At 45.0% G+C, this 20994-nt stretch overlaps 1 protein-coding gene across 1 annotated transcript in view; it reads left to right on the forward strand.

Moving 5' to 3' along the window:
- LOC137353627 (U1 small nuclear ribonucleoprotein 70 kDa-like) overlaps nt 1-17453 on the forward strand; it is a 170783-nt gene extending 153330 nt beyond the window's left edge. The window contains exon 7 of the mRNA XM_068019979.1: nt 17412-17453. Coding sequence (XP_067876080.1) covers nt 17412-17453 — 42 coding nt within the window. The remainder of the gene's footprint in view (nt 1-17411) is intronic.
- The last annotated feature ends 3541 nt before the right edge of the window (nt 17454-20994 follow it).

Raw genomic sequence — 20994 nt, forward strand, 5'->3', positions numbered from 1 at the left:
GGTTGCAACAGACAGGAGGAGATTGGTGTCAGTGACTGTGAGGTTGGTTACATCAGACAGGAGGAGATTGGTGTCAGTGTCTGACGTTGGATTATATCAGACTGGAGGAGATTGGTGTCAGTGACTGTGGGGTTGGTTTGTATCGGACTGGAGGACATTGGTGTCAGTGACTGTGGGGGTAGTTGCGATCAGTCAGGAGAAGACTGGTGTCAGTGACTGTGGGGTTGGTTACATCAGACAGGAGGAGATTGGTGTCAGTGACTGTGAGGTTGTTTTGTTTCAGACAGGAGGAGATTGGTGTCAGTGACTGTGAGTTTGGTTTATATCAGACAGGAGGAGATTGGTGTCAGTGACTGTGGGGTTGGTTTGTATCAGATAGGGGGAGATTGGTGTCAGTGACTGTGAGGTAGGTTATATCAGACAGGAACAGATTGGTGTCAGTGACTGTGGGGTTGGTTTATATCAGACAGGACGAGATTGGTGTCAGTGACTGTGGGGTTTGTTTGTCTCAGACAGGAGGAGATTGGTTTCAGTGACTGTGGGGTTGGTTACATCAGACAGGAGGAGATTGGTGTCAGTGACAGTGGGGTTGGTTACATCAGACAGGAGGAGATTGGTGTCAGTGACTGTGAGGTTGGTTAAGATCCGACAGCAGGAGATTGGTGTCAGTAACTGTGAGGTTGGTTAAGATCCGACAAGAGGAGATTGTTGTCAGTGACTGTGAGGTTGGTTATATCAGACTGGAGGAGATTGGTGTCAGTGACAGTGGGGTTGGTCACATCAGACAGGAGGAGATTGGTGTCCGTGACTTTGAGGTTGGTTATATCAGACAGGAGGAGTTGGGTGTCAGTGACTGTGAGTTTGGTTTATATCAGAGAGGAGGAGATTTGTGTCAGTGACTGTGGAGTTGGTTTATATCAGACAAGAGGAGATTGGTTGCAGTGACTTTGGGGTTGGTTTGTATCAGACAGGAGGAGATTGGTGTCAGTGACTGTGGGGGTGGTTGCTATCAGTCAGGAGGAGATTGGAGTCAGTGACTTTGGGGTTCGTTTATAGCAGACAGGAGAAGACTGGTGTCAGTGACTGTGGGGTTGGTTTGTATCAGACAGGAGGAGATTGGTGTCTGTGACTGTGGGGGTGTTGGCTATCAGTAAGGAGGAGATTGGTGTCAGTGACTGTGGGGTTGGTTTAGATCAGACAGGAGGAGATTGGTGTCAGTGACTGTGGGGTTGGTTACATCAGGCAGGTGGAGATTGGTGTTAGTGACTGTGAGGTTGGTTATATCAGACAGGAGGAGATTGGTGTCAGTGACTGTGGGGGTGGTTTACAGCAGACAAGAGAAGACTGGTGTCTGTGACTGTGGGGTTGGTTACATCAGACAGGAGGAGATTGGTGTCAGTGACTGTGAGGTTGGTTAAGATCGGACAGGAGGAGATTGGTGTCAGTGACTGTGAGGTTGTTTATGTCAGACAGGAGGAGATTGGTGTCAGTGACTGTGGGGTTGGTTACAACAGACAGGAGGAGATTTGTGTCAGTGACTGTGGGGTTGGTTTGTATCAGACAGGTCTAGATTGGTGTCAGTGACTGTGGGGTTGATTTATATCAGACAGGAGGAGATTGGTGTCAGTGACTGTGGGGTTGGTTACATTAGACAGGAGGAGATTGGTGTCAGTGACTGTGAGGTTGGTTTATATCAGACAGGAGGAGATTGGTGTCAGTGACTGTGAGGTTGCTTTGTATCAGACAGGAGGAGATTGGTGTCAGTGAATGTGGGATTGGTTACTTCAGACAGGAGGAGATTGGTGTCAGTGACTGTGAGGTTGCTTTATCTCAGACAGGAACAGATTTGTGTCAGTGACTGTGGGGTTGGTTTATATCAGACAGGAGGAGATTGGTTTCAGTGACTGTGTGGTTGGTTTGTATCAGGCAGGTGGAGATTGCTTTCAGTGACTGTGATGTTGGTTTATATCAGACAGGAGGAGATTGGTGTCAGTGACTGTGATGTTCATTATATCAGACAGGTACTGATTAGTGGCAGTGGCTGTGAGGTTGTTTTGTATCAGACAGGAGGAGATTGGTGTCAGTATCTGTGGGGTTGGTTAAGATCCGAAAGGAGGAGATTAGTGTCAGTGACTGTGAGGTAGGTTATATCATACAGGAACAGATTGGTGTCAGTGACTGTGGGGTTGGTTTATATCAGACAGGACGAGATTGGTGTCAGTGACTGTGGGGTTTGTTTGTCTCAGACAGGAGGAGATTGGTTTCAGTGACTGTGGGGTGTTTTATATCAGACAGGAGGAGAGAGCTGTCAGTGACTTTGGGGTTGGTTAAAAGCAGACAAGAGAAGACTGGCGTCAGTGACTGTGGGGTTGATTTGTATCAGACAGGAACAGTTTGGTGTCAGTGACTGTGGGGTTGGTTTATATCAGACAGGAGGAGTTTGGTGTCAGTGACTGTGGGGTTGGTTACATCAGACAGGAGGAGATTGGTGTCAGTGACAGTGGGGTTGGTTACATCAGACAGGAGGAGATTGGTGTCAGTGACTGTGAGGTTGGTTAAGATCCGACAGGAGGAGATTGGTGTCAGTGACTGTGAGGTTGGTTAAGATCCGACAGGAGGAGATTGTTGTCAGTGACTGTGAGGTTGGTTATATCAGACTGGAGGAGATTGGTGTCAGTGACAGTGGGGTTGGTAACATCAGACAGGAGGAGATTGGTGTCCGTGACTGTGAGGTTGGTTATATCAGACAGGAGGAGTTGGGTGTCAGTGACTGTGAGTTTGGTTGATATCAGAGAGGAGGAGATTTGTGGCAGTGACTGTGGATTTGGTTTATATCAGACAAGAGGAGATAGGTTGCACTGACTTTGGGGTTGGTTTGTATCAGACAGGAGGAGATTGGTGTCAGTGACTGTGGGGGTGGTTGCTATCAGTCAGGAGGAGATTGGAGTCAGTGACTTTGGGGTTCGTTTATAGCAGACAAGAGAAGACTGGTGTCAGTGACTGTGGGGTTGGTTTATATCAGACAGGAGGAGATTGGTGTCTGTGAATGTGGAGGTGTTTGCTATCAGTCAGGAGGAGATTGGTGTCAGTGACTTTGGGTTGGTTTATAGCAGACAAGTGAAGACTGGTGTCAGTGACTGTGGGGTTGGATTATATCAGACAGGAGGAGATTGGTGTCAGTGACTGTGGGGTTTGTTACATCAGACAGGAGGAGATTGGTGTCAGTGACTGTGAGGTTGGTTATATCAGACAGGAGGAGATTGGTGTCAGTGACTGTGGGGGTGGTTTACAGCAGACAAGAGAAGACTGGTGTCTGTGACTGAGGGGTTGGTTACATCAGACAGGAGGAGATTGGTGTCAGTGACTGTGAGGTTGGTTAAGATCGGACAGGAGGAGATTGATGTCAGTGACTGTGAGGTTGTTTATGTCAGACAGGAGGAGATTGGTGTCAGTGACTGTGGGGTTGGTTACAACAGACAGGAGGAGATTTGTGTCAGTGACTGTGGGGTTGGTTTGTATCAGACAGGTCTAGATTGGTGTCAGTGACTGTGGGGTTGGTTTATATCAGACAGGAGGAGATTGGTGTCAGTGACTGTGGGGTTGGTTACATTAGACAGGAGGAGATTGGTGTCAGTGACTGTGAGGTTGGTTTATATCAGACAGGAGGAGATTGGTGTCAGTGATTGTGAGGTTGTTTTGTATCAGCCAGGAGGAGTTTGGTGTCAGTGACTGTGGGATTGGTTCCGTCAGACAGGAGGACATTGGTGTCAGTGACTGTGAGGTTGGTTTATATCAGACAGGAACAGATTTGTGTCAGTGACTGTGGGGTTGGTTTATATCAGACAGGAGGAGATTGGTTTCAGTGACTGTGTGGTTGGTTTGTATCAGGCAGGTGGAGATTGCTTTCAGTGACTTTGAGATTCGTTATTTCAGATTGGAACAGCTTGGTGTCTGTGACATTGGTGTTGGTTTCTATCAGACAGGAGGAGATTGGTTTCAGTGACTGTGAGGTTCATTATATCAGACAGGTACAGATTAGTGGCAGTGGCTGTGAGGTTGTTTTGTATCAGACAGGAGGAGATTGGTGTCAGTATCTGTGGGGTTGGTTAAGATCCGAAAGGAGGAGATTAGTGTCAGTAATGTGAGGTTGGTTATATCAGACAGGAACTGATTGGTGTCAGTGAGTGTGGGATTGGTTTATATCAGACAGGAGGTGATTGGTGTCAGTGACTGTGGGCTTGGTTATATCAGACAGGAACAGATTGGTGTCAGTGACAGTGGGGTTGGTTTATATCAGACAGGAGGAGATTGCTGTCAGTGACTGAGGTTGTTTTGTATCAGACAGGAACAGATTGGTGTCAGTGACTATGGGGTTGGTTAAGATCGGACAGGAGGAGATTGGTGTCAGTGACTGTGGGGTTGGTTTATATCAGACAGGAGGAGATTGGTGTCAGTGACTGTGGGGTTGGTTACATTAGACAGGAGGAGATTGGTGTCAGTGACTGTGAGGTTGGTTTATATCAGACAGGAGGAGATTGGTGTCAGTGACTGTGAGGATGTTTTGTATCAGACAGGAGGAGATTGGTGTCAGTGACTGTGGGATTGGTTACTTCAGAAAGGAGGAGATTGGTGTCAGTGACTGTGAGGTTGATTTATATCAGACAGGAATAGATTTGTGTCAGTGACTGTGGGGTTGGTTTATATCAGACAGGAGGAGATTGGTTTCAGTGACTGTGTGGTTGGTTTGTATCAGGCAGGTGGAGATTGCTTTCAGTGACTGTGATGTTTGTTTATATCAGACAGGAGGAGATTGGTGACAGTGACTTTGAGATTCGTTATTTCAGATTGGAACAGCTTGGTGTCTGTGACATTGGTGTTGGTTTCTATCAGACAGGAGGAGATTGGTTTCAGTGACTGTGAGGTTCATTATATCAGACAGGTACAGATTAGTGGCAGTGGCTGTGAGGTTGTTTTGTATCAGACAGGAGGAGATTGGTGTCAGTATCTGTGGGGTTGGTTAAGATCCGAAAGGAGGAGATTAGTGTCAGTAATGTGAGGTTGGTTATATCAGACAGGAACTGATTGGTGTCAGTGAGTGTGGGATTGGTTTATATCAGACAGGAGGTGATTGGTGTCAGTGACTGTGGGCTTGGTTATATCAGACAGGAACAGATTGGTGTCAGTGACAGTGGGGTTGGTTTATATCAGACAGGAGGAGATTGCTGTCAGTGACTGAGGTTGTTTTGTATCAGACAGGAACAGATTGGTGTCAGTGACTATGGGGTTGGTTAAGATCGGACAGGAGGAGATTGGTGTCAGTGACTGTGAGGTTGATTATATCAGAGAGGAGGAGATTGGTGTCAGTGACTTTGGGGTTGGTTACATTAGACAGGAGGAGATTGGTGTCAATGACTGTGAGGTTGCTTAAGATCCGACAGGATGAGACTGGTGTCAGTGACTGTGAGGTTGGTTTATATCAGACAGGAGGAGATTGGTGTCAGTGACTGTGGGGTTGGTTACATTAGACAGGAGGAGATTGGTGTCAGTGACTGTGAGGTTGGTTTATATCAGACAGGAGGAGATTGGTGTCAGTGACTGTGAGGTTGGTTATATCAGACAGGAGGAGATTATTGTCAGTGACTGTGAGTTTGGTTTATATCAGACAGGAGGAGATTGGTGTCAGTGACTGTGAGGTTGTTTTGTATCAGACAGGAGGAGATTGGTGTCAGTGACTGTGGGATTGGTTACTTCAGACAGGAGGAGATTGGTGTCAGTGACTGTGAGGTTGGCTTATATCAGACAGGAACAGATTTGTGTCAGTGACTGTGGGGTTGTTTTATATCAGACAGGAGGAGATTGGTTTCAGTGACTGTGGGGTTGGTTTATATCAGACAGGAGGAGATTGGTGTCAGTGACTGTGGGGTTGGTTACATTAGACAGGAGGAGATTGGTGTCAGTGACTGTGAGGTCGGTTTATATCAGACAGGAGGAGATTGGTGTCAGTGACTGTGAGGTTGTTTTGTATCAGACAGGAGGAGATTGGTGTCAGTGACTGTGGGATTGGTTACTTCAGACAGGAGGAGATTGGTGTCAGTGACTGTGAGGTTGGTTTATATCAGACAGGAACAGATTTGTGTCAGTGACTGTGGGGTTGGTTTATATCAGACAGGAGGAGATTGGTTTCAGTGACTGTGTGGTTGGTTTGTATCAGGCAGGTGGAGATTGCTTTCAGTGACTGTGATGTTGGTTTATATCAGACAGGAGGAGATTGGTGTCAGTGACTGTGAGGTTGTTTTGTATCAGACAGGAGGAGATTGGTGTCAGTGACTTTGAGATTCGTTATTTCAGATTGGAACAGCTTGGTGTCTGTGACATTGGTGTTGGTTTCTATCAGACAGGAGGAGATTGGTTTCAGTGACTGTGAGGTTCATTATATCAGACAGGTACAGATTAGTGGCAGTGGCTGTGAGGTTGTTTTGTATCAGACAGGAGGAGATTGGTGTCAGTATCTGTGGGGTTGGTTAAGATCCGAAAGGAGGAGATTAGTGTCAGTGACTGTGAGGTAGGTTATATCATACAGGAACAGATTGGTGTGAGTGACTGTGGGGTTTGTTTGTCTCAGACAGGTGGAGATTGGTTTCAGTGACTGTGGGGTGGTTTATATCAGACAGGAGGAGAGAGCTGTCAGTGACTTTGGGGTTGGTTAAAAGCAGACAAGAGAAGACTGGCGTCAGTAACTGTGGGGTTGATTTGTATCAGACAGGAGGAGTTTGGTGTCAGTGACTGTGGGGTTGGTTACATCAGACAGGAGGAGATTGGTGTCAGTGACTGTGGGGTTGGTTACATCAGACAGGAGGAGATTGGTGTCAGTGACAGTGGGGTTGGTTACATCAGCCAGGAGGAGATTGGTGTCAGTGACTGTGAGGTTGGTTAAGATCCGACAGGAGGAGATTGGTGTCAGTGACTGTGAGGTTGGTTAAGATCCGACAGGAGGAAATTGTTGTCAGTGACTGTGAGGTTGGTTATATCAGACTGGAGGAGATTGGTGTCAGTGACAGTGGGGTTGGTTACATCAGACAGGAGGAGATTGGTGTCCGTGACTGTGAGGTTGATTATATCAGACAGGAGGAGTTGGCTGTCAGTGACTGTGAGTTTGGTTGATATCAGAGAGGATGAGATTGGTGTCAGTGACTGTGAGGTTGGGTTATATCAGACAGGAGGAGATTGGTGTCAGTGACTGAGAGGTTGTTTTGTATCAGACAGGAGGAGATTGGTGTCAGTGACTGTGGGATTGGTTACATAAGACAGGAGGAGATTGGTGTCAGTGACTGTGAGGTTGGTTATATCAGACAGGAGGAGATTGGTGTCAGTGACTGTGAGGTTGGTTTGTATCAGACAGGAGGAGATTGGTGTCAGTGACTGTGAGGTTGGTTTTATCAGACAGGAACAGATTGGTGTCAGTGACTGTGGGGTTGGTTTATATCAGACAGGAGGAGATTGGTGTCAGTGACTGTGGGGGTGGTTGCTATCAGTCAGGAGGAGATTGGAGTCAGTGACTTTGGGGTTCGTTTATAGCAGACAAGAGAAGACTGGTGTCAGTGACTGTGGGGTTGGTTTGTATCAGACAGGAGGAGATTGGTGTCTGTGACTGTGGGGGTGTTTGCTATCAGTCAGGAGGAGATTGGTGTCATTGACTTTGGGTTGGTTTATAGCAGACAAGTGAAGACTGGTGTCAGTGACTGTGGGGTTGGTTTATATCAGACAGGAGGAGATTGGTGTCTGTGACTGTGAGGTTGGTTATATCAGACAGGAGGAGATTGGTGTCAGTGACTGTGGGGGTGGTTTACAGCAGACAAGAGAAGACTGGTGTCAGTGACTGTGAGGTTGGTTAAGATCAGACAGGAGGAGATTGGTGTCAGTGACTTTGAGATTCGTTATTTCAGATTGGAACAGCTTGGTGTCTGTGACATTGGTCTTGGTTTCTATCAGACAGGAGGAGATTGGTTTCAGTGACTGTGAGGTTCATTATATCAGACAGGTACAGATTAGTGGCAGTGGCTGTGACGTTGTTTTGTATCAGACAGGAGGAGATTGGTGTCAGTATCTGTGGGGTTGGTTAAGATCCGAAAGGAGGAGATTAGTGTCAGTAATGTGAGGTTGGTTATATCAGACAGGAACTGATTGGTGTCAGTGAGTCTGGGATTGGTTTATATCAGACAGGAGGAGATTGGTGTCAGTGACTGTGGGCTTGGTTATATCAGACAGGAACAGATTGGTGTCAGTGACAGTGGGGTTGGTTTATATCAGACAGGAGGAGATTGCTGTCAGTGACTGAGGTTGTTTTGTATCAGACAGGAACAGATTGGTGTCAGTGACTATGGGGTTGGTTAAGATCGGACAGGAGGAGATTGGTGTCAGTGACTGTGAGGTTGTTTATATCAGACAGGAGGAGATTGGTGTCAGTGACTTTGGGGTTGGTTACATTAGACAGGAGGAGATTGGTGTCAATGACTGTGAGGTTGCTTAAGATCCGACAGGAGGAGATTGGTGTCAGTGACTGTGAGGTTGGTTTATATCAGACAGGAGGAGATTGGTGTCAGTGACTGTGAGGTTGTTTTGTATCAGACAGGAGGAGATTGGTGTCAGTGACTGTGGGATTGGTTACATAAGACAGGAGGAGATTGGTGTCAGTGACTGTGAGGTTGGTTATATCAGACAGGAGGAGATTAGTGTCAGTGACTGTGAGGTTGGTTTGTATCAGACAGGAGGTGATTGGTGTCAGTGACTGTGAGGTTGGTTTTATCAGACAGGAACACATTGGTGTCAGTGACTGTGGGGTTGGTTTATATCAGACAGGAGGAGATTGGTGTAAGTGACTGTGTGGTTGGTTTGTATCAGACAGGTGGAGATTGCTTTCAGTGACTGTGATGTTTGTTTATATCAGACAGGAGCAGATTGGTGTCAGTGACTGTGGGCTTGGTTTGTATCAGACAGGAACAGATTGGTGTCAGTATCTGTGGGGTTGGTTAAGAGCCGAAAGGAGGAGATTGGTGTCAGTGATGTGAGGTTGGTTATATCAGACAGGAACAGATTGGTGTCAGTGACTGTGTGGTTGGTTAAGATCCGAAGACAGGAGATTGGTGTTAGTGAATGTGAGGTTGGTTATATCAGACAGTAACAGATTGGTGTCAGTGACTGTGGGATTGGTTTATATCAGACAGGAGGAGATTGGTGTCAGTGACTGTGGGGTTGGTTTATATCAGACAGGAGGATATTGGTGTCAGTGACTGTGAGGTTGGTTATATCAGACAGGAACGGATTGGTGTCAGTGACAGTGGGGTTGGTTTATATCAGACAGGAGGAGATTGGTGTCTGTGACTGTGAGGCTGTTTTGTATCAGTGAGGAACGGATTGGTGTCAGTGACTGTGGGGTTGGTTTCTATCAGACAGGAGGACATTGGTGTCAGTGACTGTGGGGTTGGTTTGTATCAGACAGTAGGAGATTGGTGTCAGTGACTGTGAGGTTGGTATATATCAGACAGGAGGAGATTGGTGTCAGTGACTGTGGGGTTGGTTTGGATCAGACAGGAGGACATTGGTGTCAGTGACTGTAAGGTTGTTTTGTATCAGACAGTAGGAGATTGGTGTCAGTGACTGTGAGGCTGTTTTGTATCAGACAGGAACAGATTGGTGTCAGTGACTGTGGGGTTGGTTGCATCACAGAGGAGGAGATTGGTGTCAGTGACTCTGGGGGTGGTTAAAAGCAGACAAGAGAAGACTGGCGTCAGTGACTGTGGGGTTGATTTGTATCAGACAGGAACAGTTTGGTGTCAGTGACTGTGGGGTTGGTTTATTTCCGACAGGAGGAGTTTGGTGTCAGTGACTGCGGGGTTGGTTACATCAGACAGGAGGAGATTGGTGTCAGTGACAGTGGGGTTGGTTACATCAGACTGGAGGAGATTGGTGTCAGTGACTGTGAGGTTGGTTAAGATCCGACAGGAGGAGATTGGTGTCAGTGACTGTGAGGTTGGTTAAGATCCGACAAGAGGAGATTGTTGTCAGTGACTGTGAGGTTGGTTATATCAGACTGGAGGAGATTGTTGTCAGTGACAGTGGGGTTCGCCACATCAGACAGGAGGTGATTGGTGTCCGTGACTGTGAGGTTGGTTATATCAGACAGGAGGAGTTGGGTGTCAGTGACTGTGAGTTTGGTTTATATCAGAGAGGAGGAGATTTCTGTCAGTGACTGTGGAGTTGGTTTATATCAGACAAGAGGAGATTGGTTGCACTGACTTTGGGGTTGGTTTGTATCAGACAGGAGGAGATTGGTGTCAGTGACTGTAGGGGTGGTTGCTATCAGTCAGGAGGAGATTGGAGTCAGTGACTTTGGGGTTCGTTTATAGCAGACAAGAGAAGACTGGTGTCAGTGACTGTGGGGTTGGTTTGTATCAGACAGGAGGAGATTGGTGTCTGTGACTGTGGGGGTGTTTGCTATCAGTCAGGAGGAGATTGGTGTCAGTGACGTTGGGTTGGTTTATAGCAGACAAGTGAAGACTGGTGTCAGTGACTGTGGGGTTGGTTTATATCAGACAGGAGGAGATTGGTGTCAGTGACTGTGGGGTTGGTTACATCAGACAGGAGGAGATTGGTGTCAGTGACTGTGAGGTTGGTTATATCAGACAGGAGGAGATTGGTGTCAGTGACTGTGAGGTTGTTTATGTCAGACAGGAGGAGATTGGTGTCAGTGACTGTGGGGTTGGTTACAACAGACAGGAGGAGATTTGTGTCAGTGACTGTGGGGTTGGTTTGTATCAGACAGGTCTAGATTGGTGTCAGTGACTGTGGGGTTTGTTTATATCAGACAGGAGGAGATTGGTGTCAGTGACTGTGGGGTTGGTTACATTAGACAGGAGGAGATTGGTGTCAGTGACTGTGAGGTTGGTTTATATCAGACAGGAGGAGATTGGTGTCAGTGACTGTGAGGTTGCTTTGTATCAGACAGGAGGAGATTGGTGTCAGTGACTGTGGGATTGGTTACTTCAGATTGGAACAGCTTGGTGTCTGTGACATTGGTCTTGGTTTCTATCAGACAGGAGGAGATTGGTTTCAGTGACTGTGAGGTTCATTATATCAGACAGGTACAGATTAGTGGCAGTGGCTCTGACGTTGTTTTGTATCAGACAGGAGGAGATTGGTGTCAGTATCTGTGGGGTTGGTTAAGATCCGAAAGGAGGAGATTAGTGTCAGTAATGTGAGGTTGGTTATATCAGACAGGAACTGATTGGTATCAGTGAATGTGGGATTGGTTTATATCAGACAGGAGGAGATTGGTGTCAGTGACTGTGGGCTTGGTTATATCAGACAGGAACAGATTGGTGTCAGTGACAGTGGGGTTGGTTTATATCAGACAGGAGGAGATTGCTGTCAGTGACTGAGGTTGTTTTGTATCAGACAGGAACAGATTGGTGTCAGTGACTATGGGGTTGGTTACATCAGACAGGAGGAGATTGGTGTCTGTAACTGTGAGGCTGTTTTGTATTAGTCTGGAACAGATTGGTGTCAGTGACTGTGGGGTTGGTTAATATCAGACAGGAGGAGATTGGTGTCAGTGACTGTGGGGTTGGTTTGTATCAGACAGCTCTAGATTGGTGTCATTGACTGTGAGGTTGGTTTTTATCAGACAGGCGGAGATTGGTTTCAGTGACTGTGGGGGTGGTTACTAGCTGACAGGAGGAGATTGGTGTCAGTGACTTTGGGGTTCGTTTATAGCAGACAAGAGAAGACTGGTGTCAGTGACTGTGGGGTTGGTTTGTATCAGACAGGAGGAGATTGGTGTCTGTGTGTGGGGGTGTTTGCTATCAGTCAGGAGGAGATTGGTGTCAGTGACGTTGGGTTGGTTTATAGCAGACAAGTGAAGACTGGTGTCAGTGACTGTGGGGTTGGTTTATATCAGACAGGAGGAGATTGGTGTCAGTGACTGTGGGGTTGGTTACATCAGACAGGCGGAGATTGGTGTCAGTGACTGTGAGGTTGGTTATATCAGACAGGAGGAGATTGGTGTCAGTGACTGTGGGGGTGGTTTACAGCAGACAAGAGAAGACTGGTGTCTGTGACTGTGGGGTTGGTTACATCAGACAGGAGGAGATTGGTGTCAGTGACTGTGAGGTTGGTTAAGATCGGACAGGAGGAGATTGGTGTCAGTGACTGTGAGGTTGTTTATGTCAGACAGGAGGAGATTGGTGTCAGTGACTGTGGGGTTGGTTACAACAGACAGGAGGAGATTTGTGTCAGTGACTGTGGGGTTGGTTTGTATCAGACAGGTCTAGATTGGTGTCAGTGACTGTGGGGTTTGTTTATATCAGACAGGAGGAGATTGGTGTCAGTGACTGTGGGGTTGGTTACATTAGACAGGAGGAGATTGGTGTCAGTGACTGTGAGGTTGGTTTATATCAGACAGGAGGAGATTGGTGTCAGTGACTGTGAGGTTGTTTTGTATCAGACAGGAGGAGATTGGTGTCAGTGACTGTGGGATTGGTTACTTCAGATTGGAACAGCTTGGTGTCTGTGACATTGGTCTTGGTTTCTATCAGACAGGAGGAGATTGGTTTCAGTGACTGTGAGGTTCATTATATCAGACAGGTACAGATTAGTGGCAGTGGCTGTGACGTTGTTTTGTATCAGACAGGAGGAGATTGGTGTCAGTATCTGTGGGGTTGGTTAAGATCCGAAAGGAGGAGATTAGTGTCAGTAATGTGAGGTTGGTTATATCAGACAGGAACTGATTGGTGTCAGTGAATGTGGGATTGGTTTATATCAGACAGGAGGAGATTGGTGTCAGTGACTGTGGGCTTGGTTATATCAGATTGGAACAGATTGGTGTCAGTGACAGTGGGGTTGGTTTATATCAGACAGGAGGAGATTGGTGTCTGTAACTGTGAGGCTGTTTTGTATCAGTCAGGAACAGATTGGTGTCAGTGACTGTGGGGTTGGTTAATATCAGACAGGAGGAGATTGGTGTCAGTGACTGTGGGGTTGGTTTGTATCAGACAGCTCTAGATTGGTGTCATTGACTGGAAGGTTGGTTTTTATCAGACAGGAGGAGATTGGTTTCAGTGACTGTGGGGGTGGTTACTAGCTGACAGGAGGAGATTGGTGTCAGTGACTTTGGGGTTGGTTTAAAAGCAGACAAGAGAAGACTGGTGTCTGTGACTGTCGGGTTGGTTTGTACTAGCACGTATAGAGAGGTGATCACACTGCAGCTGAAGGGACTGGAGGAAGGAAGGGAATGGGTGACCACCAGGCAGTTCAAGAGAAACAGGCAGGTAGTTCAGGGGTCCCCTGGGGTCCCCCTTGCAAATTGGTGTTCCATTTTGGAGGCTGATGAAACTGGTTCCTCCAGGGAGTGCGGACAGAGCCAAGTTTCTGGCACAGCAAACAGCCTGTCTGCACAGGAAGGGGGAAAGAGGGGAAGAGCAATAGGAATAGGGGTTCTATAGTCAGAGGAACAGTTAGGAGCTACTGTGGCCGTCAACGTGACTCCAGGATGGTTTGTGGCCTCCCTGGTGCCAGGGTCCGGGATGTCACTGAACGGCCGCAGGGCATCCTGAAGGGGGAGGGTGATAAGGCAGAGGTCATGGTCAACGTCGGTACCAATGACATAGGTAGAAAGAGGGATGAGGTCTTACATCAAGAATTCAGGGAGTTAGGCAGCAGACTAAAAAGCAGGACCTCTCGAGTTGTAATCTCTGGATTACTCCCACGGCCACGTGTTAGCGAGTATAGAAATGGGAGAATAGCACAGATGAATGCGTGGCTTAAGAGTTGTTGCAGAAAGGTGCGTTATAGATTCCTGGACCACTGGGGAAGGTGGGACCTGTACAAGCGGGACAGTCTGTATCTGAACCAGAGGGGGACTAACATCCTTGCTGGCGGGTATGCTAGTGCTGTTGGGAGGAGTTTAAACTAATTTGGCAGGGGGAGGGGACACAGACTCCTAGAAGAATAGGGACACAGCTAAACACAGGAAAGCAAACAAGTCAGAGGGTATTCAGTGGATGTTTCAAGGGAGTAAGACCAGGATGGAAGGCCTCTACACTAATGCCAGGAGTATTACAGGTAAAACGGGTGCGTTGAGGGCAATGATTGACATGTGGAATTGTGATATAGTAGCCATCACGGAGACATGGTTGAGGGAGGGGCAGAATTGGCAGCTCAATATCCCGGAATATAGAATCTTCAGGTGAGACAGAGGAGGAGGTAAAAGAGGAGGGGGCATTGCAATATTAGTTGAGGAGTCAGTTACTGCTGGAAGGAGAGATGATATCTTGGAGGGGGCATCAAATGAAGCTTTATGGGTAGAGTTCAGGAATAAAAAAGGGACAGCCACATTGCTAGGTGTTTATTATAGACCCCTATATAGTCAGCAGGAAATTGAGGAGCAAATATGTGCGCAATTTGCAGAGATGTGTATAAATAGGGTAATTATATTAGGTGATTTCAACTTTCCCAACATTAATTGGGATAGTCATCGTGTTAAGGGCTTAGATGGAGTGGAGTTCTTAAAATATATACAGGAGAACCTTTTAGCTCAATATGTAGAGGATCCAACAAGGGAGGGTGCAGTGCTGGACGTAATTCTGGGGAAGGAAGCCGGACAGGTGGTTGATGTGTTGGTGGGGGATCAATTTGGTGATAGCGACCACAACATGGTACAATTTAAGCTTGTTACGGAGAAAGAAATAGACAATTTTTGGATTGGGGGAGAGCGAATTTTACTAAAATAAGGCAGGATCTGGCCAAGGTAGACTGGAAAGAGTTACTTGTCAGTAAATCTACAGAAGAGCAGTGGGGGGCATTCAAAAAGGAAATGGGGAGGGTCCAGGCCCAACATATTCCCTCTAGGGTAATAGGTAGGAGCAACAAGCCCAGAGAACCATGGATGACCAGAAACATTCAGGGTACGATGAGAAGGATGAGAGGCTTTTAGCAAATACAAGGAGAGCAAATCAATGGGAGCATTAGTGGAGGACAGAAAGTGCATGATGGTGCTTAAGAAAGCTATTAGGAGAGCAAAAAGGGGATATGAGAAAGCTCTGGCTGATAAAAGTAGGGAAAATTCCAAGATATTCTATAAGTATATCAATGTGAAGAGGATAACCAGGGAAAGAGTAGGACCCATTCAATCTGTAGGTGGACCCAGAAGACATTGATAGGGTGTTCAATGAATATTTCACATCTGTCTTCACTCAAGAGAATGAGGATGTAGATATGGAACTCAGACTGTGAGGTTCTTGAGCATATTGCCATAAGGAGTGACAAGGTATTCGAGGTTTGGGAAGGCTTAAAAATAGCCAAATCTCCAGGACCGGACGATTTGTGTCCCAGGATGCTGTGGGAGGCGCGGTTGGAGATTGCAGGGGCTCTGACACTAATTTTCAATTCCTCTCTGGCCACGGGGTAGGTTCCAGAGGAGTGGAGAGCAGCTAATGTGGTCCCACTATTTAAGGAAGGTTGTAGAGATTAGCCAGGGAATTACAGAACAGTGAGTCTCACATCAGTGGTAGGGAAACTATTGGAGAAAATTCTAAAGGAAAGAATCTATCTCCACTTGGAGAGGCAAAATTTGATTTGGAATAGTCAGCATGGCTCTGTCAGATAGAGGTCATGCCTAACAAATTTGATTGAATGTTTTGAGCATGTGACCAGGTGTGTAGACGAGGGTAGTGCAGTTGATGTAGTTTACATGGATTTCAGCAAGGTCCCATATGGGAGACTTATCAAGAAAGCAAATTCACATGGGATACAAGGTAACTTGATAAGGTGGTGTTGGAGAAATTTTCTTAGCTTTGCTAATTATTACTTAACATTGTAGAAGCAGAAAAACAGGACACAGCATGTAGCTAATCTGACCACAACCAACGGTCATAAATTGTAGACAGAGCAGCTAACCACAATCAGACATTCCGGCCAGATATGGTGTCTGGAGTGGGCATTGAATTAAGAAACTAGCTTGTTATTGTTGAAACTGATGTTTCGCTGACCTCGGACCCTGCATGGTGCACCGTTACGTAGGCAGTCTTGTGGGTGCTTATCTAATTGTGAAACTGTTAGCTCTGCCTTTTTTATACTATATATGTCCACAGCGATCTGTAGCTCTTTGGGAGCAGCACTGGACCGCATTTAGGCAAGGTGTGCTTCCCCATGATATCATGCAATAAACTGTTTGATTCTCAACGTCTGAGTCCGGAGAATTTGTTCAACAATTGGGCACAATCTGGATTCCCTCCAACAGTTTGGCATAGTCGGCAGGATCCCTTTTGTACGGGATCCTGAATGAACCTAACGGGGATTAGGAACCTAAAGTAGAAAATCCAGTAAAATGTGACGAATTCGATGTTGTAGTAATACCAAATTCTGGGAATTTGGTGATCCTAATTTGAGTTTGCACGAGCTGTTCCTCCACCGGGTGGAGTAAAGAGGCTGTGGGACAAAAGGAGTTAGGACAACCGTCTGGGACGGTGAACGACTGGGGCTGTAACTAAACTGCCAAATTGACCCGACAGGCACGTGATCGTTGCTCCTGAGTATACGAGCCGGAATCTGGCCCTGGAGAGAGAGGCTGTGGGACGGAGGGAGAATGAAAGAGCGTTGGCCTGAGAGACAGGGGTGTGCCGGTTAGCTGACCTTGAGAATTTAACATTAACTGCGCCTGTTTGTATCCTTGTGTCTATTCGTTTTGTTGTGTCTTGTTTGTTTTCCTTTGTTTTAATGCTACTTGATTCATAGAAAAGAACTCGTAAATTTAGAAGGTTTTGAGAAAGTAGAAGTAAGAGTGGACTCAACGGCTTCCAAGAAGGAAGGTTTGCCCCCGGGGACAAGTAAACCATGTCCTCTGGAGAAAGGCAACCCGCGTCCGTTTGCCCCCTCGAAGGAGACACAGAAGCGCCACGGTAAATATGTGTTTTAAAGATAGGAATGTTTTAGAGTAAAAACAAGTAACTGTGTCTTTGATTCAACTGTGAGAATGTCGGAAGCTTCCGCGAATGAATTGAATATCTGCGAAGAACAGCTTGTATTCTGTAGAACTGGCTGTCGTTAACTCTTTGTTGTCTGGCTTTAATGTTAAAAGCATGGGTCTATTAAGTTGTTTGGAATTGAATGATTGTGAAAAGTGATTGTTGAGTGTGTTCATTTCGATTTAGTCTTGTGCACCCAGGAAGGGGATATAAAATTGAATTATATTTTAAGTTAAAGTTTTATTTTTAGTTGGTTTTGCAACAGTGAAAATGCAATGAACAATTTTCTGAGGGATAAGCTTCAGCCTTGAAGGTCTGAAGATGTCTGGCAGAAATCAAATTTGGGGTTTGGAACATTGTTTTAATTGGAAACTCTGCTATTGTTTTATTTTACAGTCTAAATCTGAAGACGTTTTAATGACTGTTATATTGTTTTAAGGGAAAGAATGGATAGAAAAGGAGATATAGGAAAGATTCTGTCTGTTTAAAAAGATTAAAGTTTGTGTAAGGACCTAGTGTTAAGTCTTTTGTTGTAAGAATGTTAAATAACTTTTTCTTTAGTTTTTGTTTTTATTACAGTCATTTGAAAAGGCGCCTGAAGAAAGAGCAAGAAAATGATGTAATTTACCTATCTTTTAAAATAAGCACGTGCTATTCTGTTCTGTGTGTAGTTAATAAGTATTATAAGTTATAAATTCTGAATTGAATTAATACTGTTAAGGTTAATTGAGTTGTTTAAGTTGAAGAACTGGAAATTTCATTTGTTGCAACAATGAACTTTCAAGTTTATTATGTCATGTTTTGGAGGAGTCTTAAGTTCCGGACGTGGGACTCACTCATATAACGTCAGCAGTTTTGATTTTTAAAATATTATTGCAGTGAATTGGAATTGGAATCATCTTTGTCGTAAAATTCCTTGGATTAGGAACCTCTTACAAGAGATACAAAAGTTTGGAAACAATTGGAGTTTAATCTAAAATGCTGTCTTTCCTGATGGAGATGCTTTCCTTTGAAGTTGAAAAATGTTACGCATGATTTTGTTATTTTTAAACCCTAAGGATACAAAAAGGATTGAAAAATTTAAAATGGATAGTCCTTTTCTATCAGAAAAGAAAGGTTTCGTAAAGTGACATAGCTGAGAATGTTTTGCTCAGCCCCCTTGAGACAAACAAAGAACTTAACCCGCTGCAGCGTTTTGCATTGCTGATAGTCAAATTTATACATATTGGACATTATTAAATTTTACATTTCTATGTTGACAGATAGAATTTGACAAATTACCCATTGGGCTCAGAGGCAGAGCCACAATGGATTATTTTTAAGCAGGTGACGGCAGGTTCCAAGGCCACATGAGAACTGATGCCACAACAAGAGATCCAGCAGCTTTGAGAATTTAAAACTTAATTGCAGACATCAAATATCATAGCATCTTTATCAATGATACAAAATGCTTGAGAAGGAAAGATAGTTGCAAGCATTTCTGTCCTTAACGTACATAAAGTACAACCAAGTCTGGGCATAAGAAATTGGAATCAATAAACAAAATTTAATTGATATGAGTGGTTATTTAAAGCACTAAAAGGGAAATCTATCTGATATTTAAGAGGACAATCAAAGTTTTAGAAAATAACAAATCAGTGGTTTACTGTATTGGACATGAGCAATGGGTTCTGGTCCATACAGTTGGCACAAGAGTCAATATAAATTTGTGTTTACGTTCAAGGGACAACAGTACATGTGGACGTGTCTCTCCCAGGGATTTTATAATAATCCATCGATATTCCACCTTCCTTCAAGAAGGTTAGAGTGAAAGTTAAGCTGAAAATGGCACAGATAATGAAGGAAAAGGTTTCTTATTTGGGAATAGTAATAACACAGGGAAAGCATGAGACAGAGCAAAAGTGAGTGCAGACAATCCTCGAACTCCCCCTAGCGCGATATATTAAAACTCTAAAAAAAAAGGACAGTTCCTATTTCAGGTTGTGAGATTAAACAGACAAGAAGCACCAACCCCACGGTTAACCCCACATCTGAATTACCGACGAGTAAGGTTACGACCCAACAGCCACAAGTCACTGGTCTCCTTTGCCCGGTCTTGACTACAGGACTAGAAAATAGACTTGCGATAATAAAACCCAATAAAATTGTATATGATAATGTAAAGCTTGAGTTGGTACCAGTAATATTGATTTTCTCAGATATCCAGCTACCTGACTGGTGCCCTGAGAAGACCCGAGAGTTGGACAAGGTATTACTGTAACAATTGTTGAGACAGGAATTTGGTAATGAGAAAATGATAAATAGATTACATAAAATACATTACATAAAATATTTTACCCTATGTTATGGAAATTGGAAAAGAGGTAATTGGAACAACATTGTCCATTGTCTGAGTGTAGTCTGGAAAACCAGGTGATCATATGTCCTCGTCCTATATATAAAACGGCAGAATCAAAATGTGGATTTAATACCACTGTTAATTGCACCAGGGAAGCTAGGAAAGCATTGTCAGGACTAACCCATGTGGCCTCTATGAGAAAGGGGAGATATTGCTTAACCACCACAGCGAAGGAGTACCAGTATGAACATAAACAGACTTGTCCGGTGAGCAACAGTACATTTTGATTCAACCCACAAATACCAACCCAAGTAGGGAAGATGGAGTTGGTACAGATACATGAGCAAAAGACAGAAACGATAACTGTGACAGAAAGTATTAAGGAGGATTTGACAAATTACCTCCGGGACTATGAATATACTATTCAACCATTGCTCACACGCTTGGGTAAAGAGAGATAGCAGCTAGAAGCCATTGCAAGCTGGAACAGTCGAAGATGCGACAAGATGAGATTGACAAGATAAATGATTCTACCTGGCAGGAGGACTGATGGAACTGGGGGTCAGACGTGCAGATACACCCCTGGTTTAGAATTATCTCCCATGTCCTGATAGTGGTTTTGGGTATCATGGTGTTAGATGTGACACATTTAATTTGGCAATTTAAGAAATTAATTAGGCGATGTAAGAGGATGTATGAACACAGGTTGGACAGCTACCAGAAAAGCAATTAGTGTTCGAACTTGCTCTGTAAAAGGAGGGACAATTAGTTATGCCATAGAAGGGGTAATTGTATAACCTTTTCATATATACTTAAAGTGAGCAAATGAATGATCAATGTACTTTATGAAACTGTATTATGTTTATACAATCGATAATGTAACAGTGATGTTTAAATGAATTTGTAATTGTACAAGTGTACCACCTTTTATGTTGTAAACAAGTATTTGAAGCCCCTGCAAAACCTATGCCTTTACAGAGTTCCCGCTGCCCCCTTGTGATATAAGCAGACAACGTATTGAGTGTGACCCCTCCGGGTGTTGAAGGCTGTTTCGAGACAAATAGAGACCATTAAAGGCACCTCGGTGGGATCAAGGGAAGTATTCTTAAAAGGGTTGTACAAGAGTCAAGAGGGGACTGTGAGAACAGAATTTTAGAATTTTAAGAACAGAGTTTATGGGGACATTTAAGCTGAGATTAATCAATTATGTATTGCTAACTTGGCCTTGCGGCTGCTACAGCGCAATGGCAGAAAAAGATATTATGCTTCAATGATTACTTTAAGCACCTGCCTCTCCATCTACTCATGATGATGCTGTGTTATCATGGTATGATAAAAGGAGGGATTGTTGGAGAAATTTTCTTAGCTTTGCTAATTATTAAGGGCGGCACAGTGGCGCAGTGGTTAGCACCGCAGCCTTACAGCTCCAGGGACCCGGGTTCGATTCCGGGTACTGCCTGTGTGGAGTTTGCAAGTTCTCCCTGTGTCTGCGTGGCTTTTCTCCGGGTGCTCCGGTTTCCTCCCACAAGCCAAAAGACTTGCAGGTTGATAAGTAAATTGGCCATTATAAATTGTCACTCGTATAGGTAGGTGGTAGGGAAATATAGGGACAGGTGGGGATGTTTGGTAGGAATATGGGAT

Source organism: Heterodontus francisci, chromosome 3 (assembly GCF_036365525.1).
Source record: "Heterodontus francisci isolate sHetFra1 chromosome 3, sHetFra1.hap1, whole genome shotgun sequence".
Taxonomy (NCBI): Eukaryota; Metazoa; Chordata; class Chondrichthyes; order Heterodontiformes; family Heterodontidae; genus Heterodontus; species Heterodontus francisci.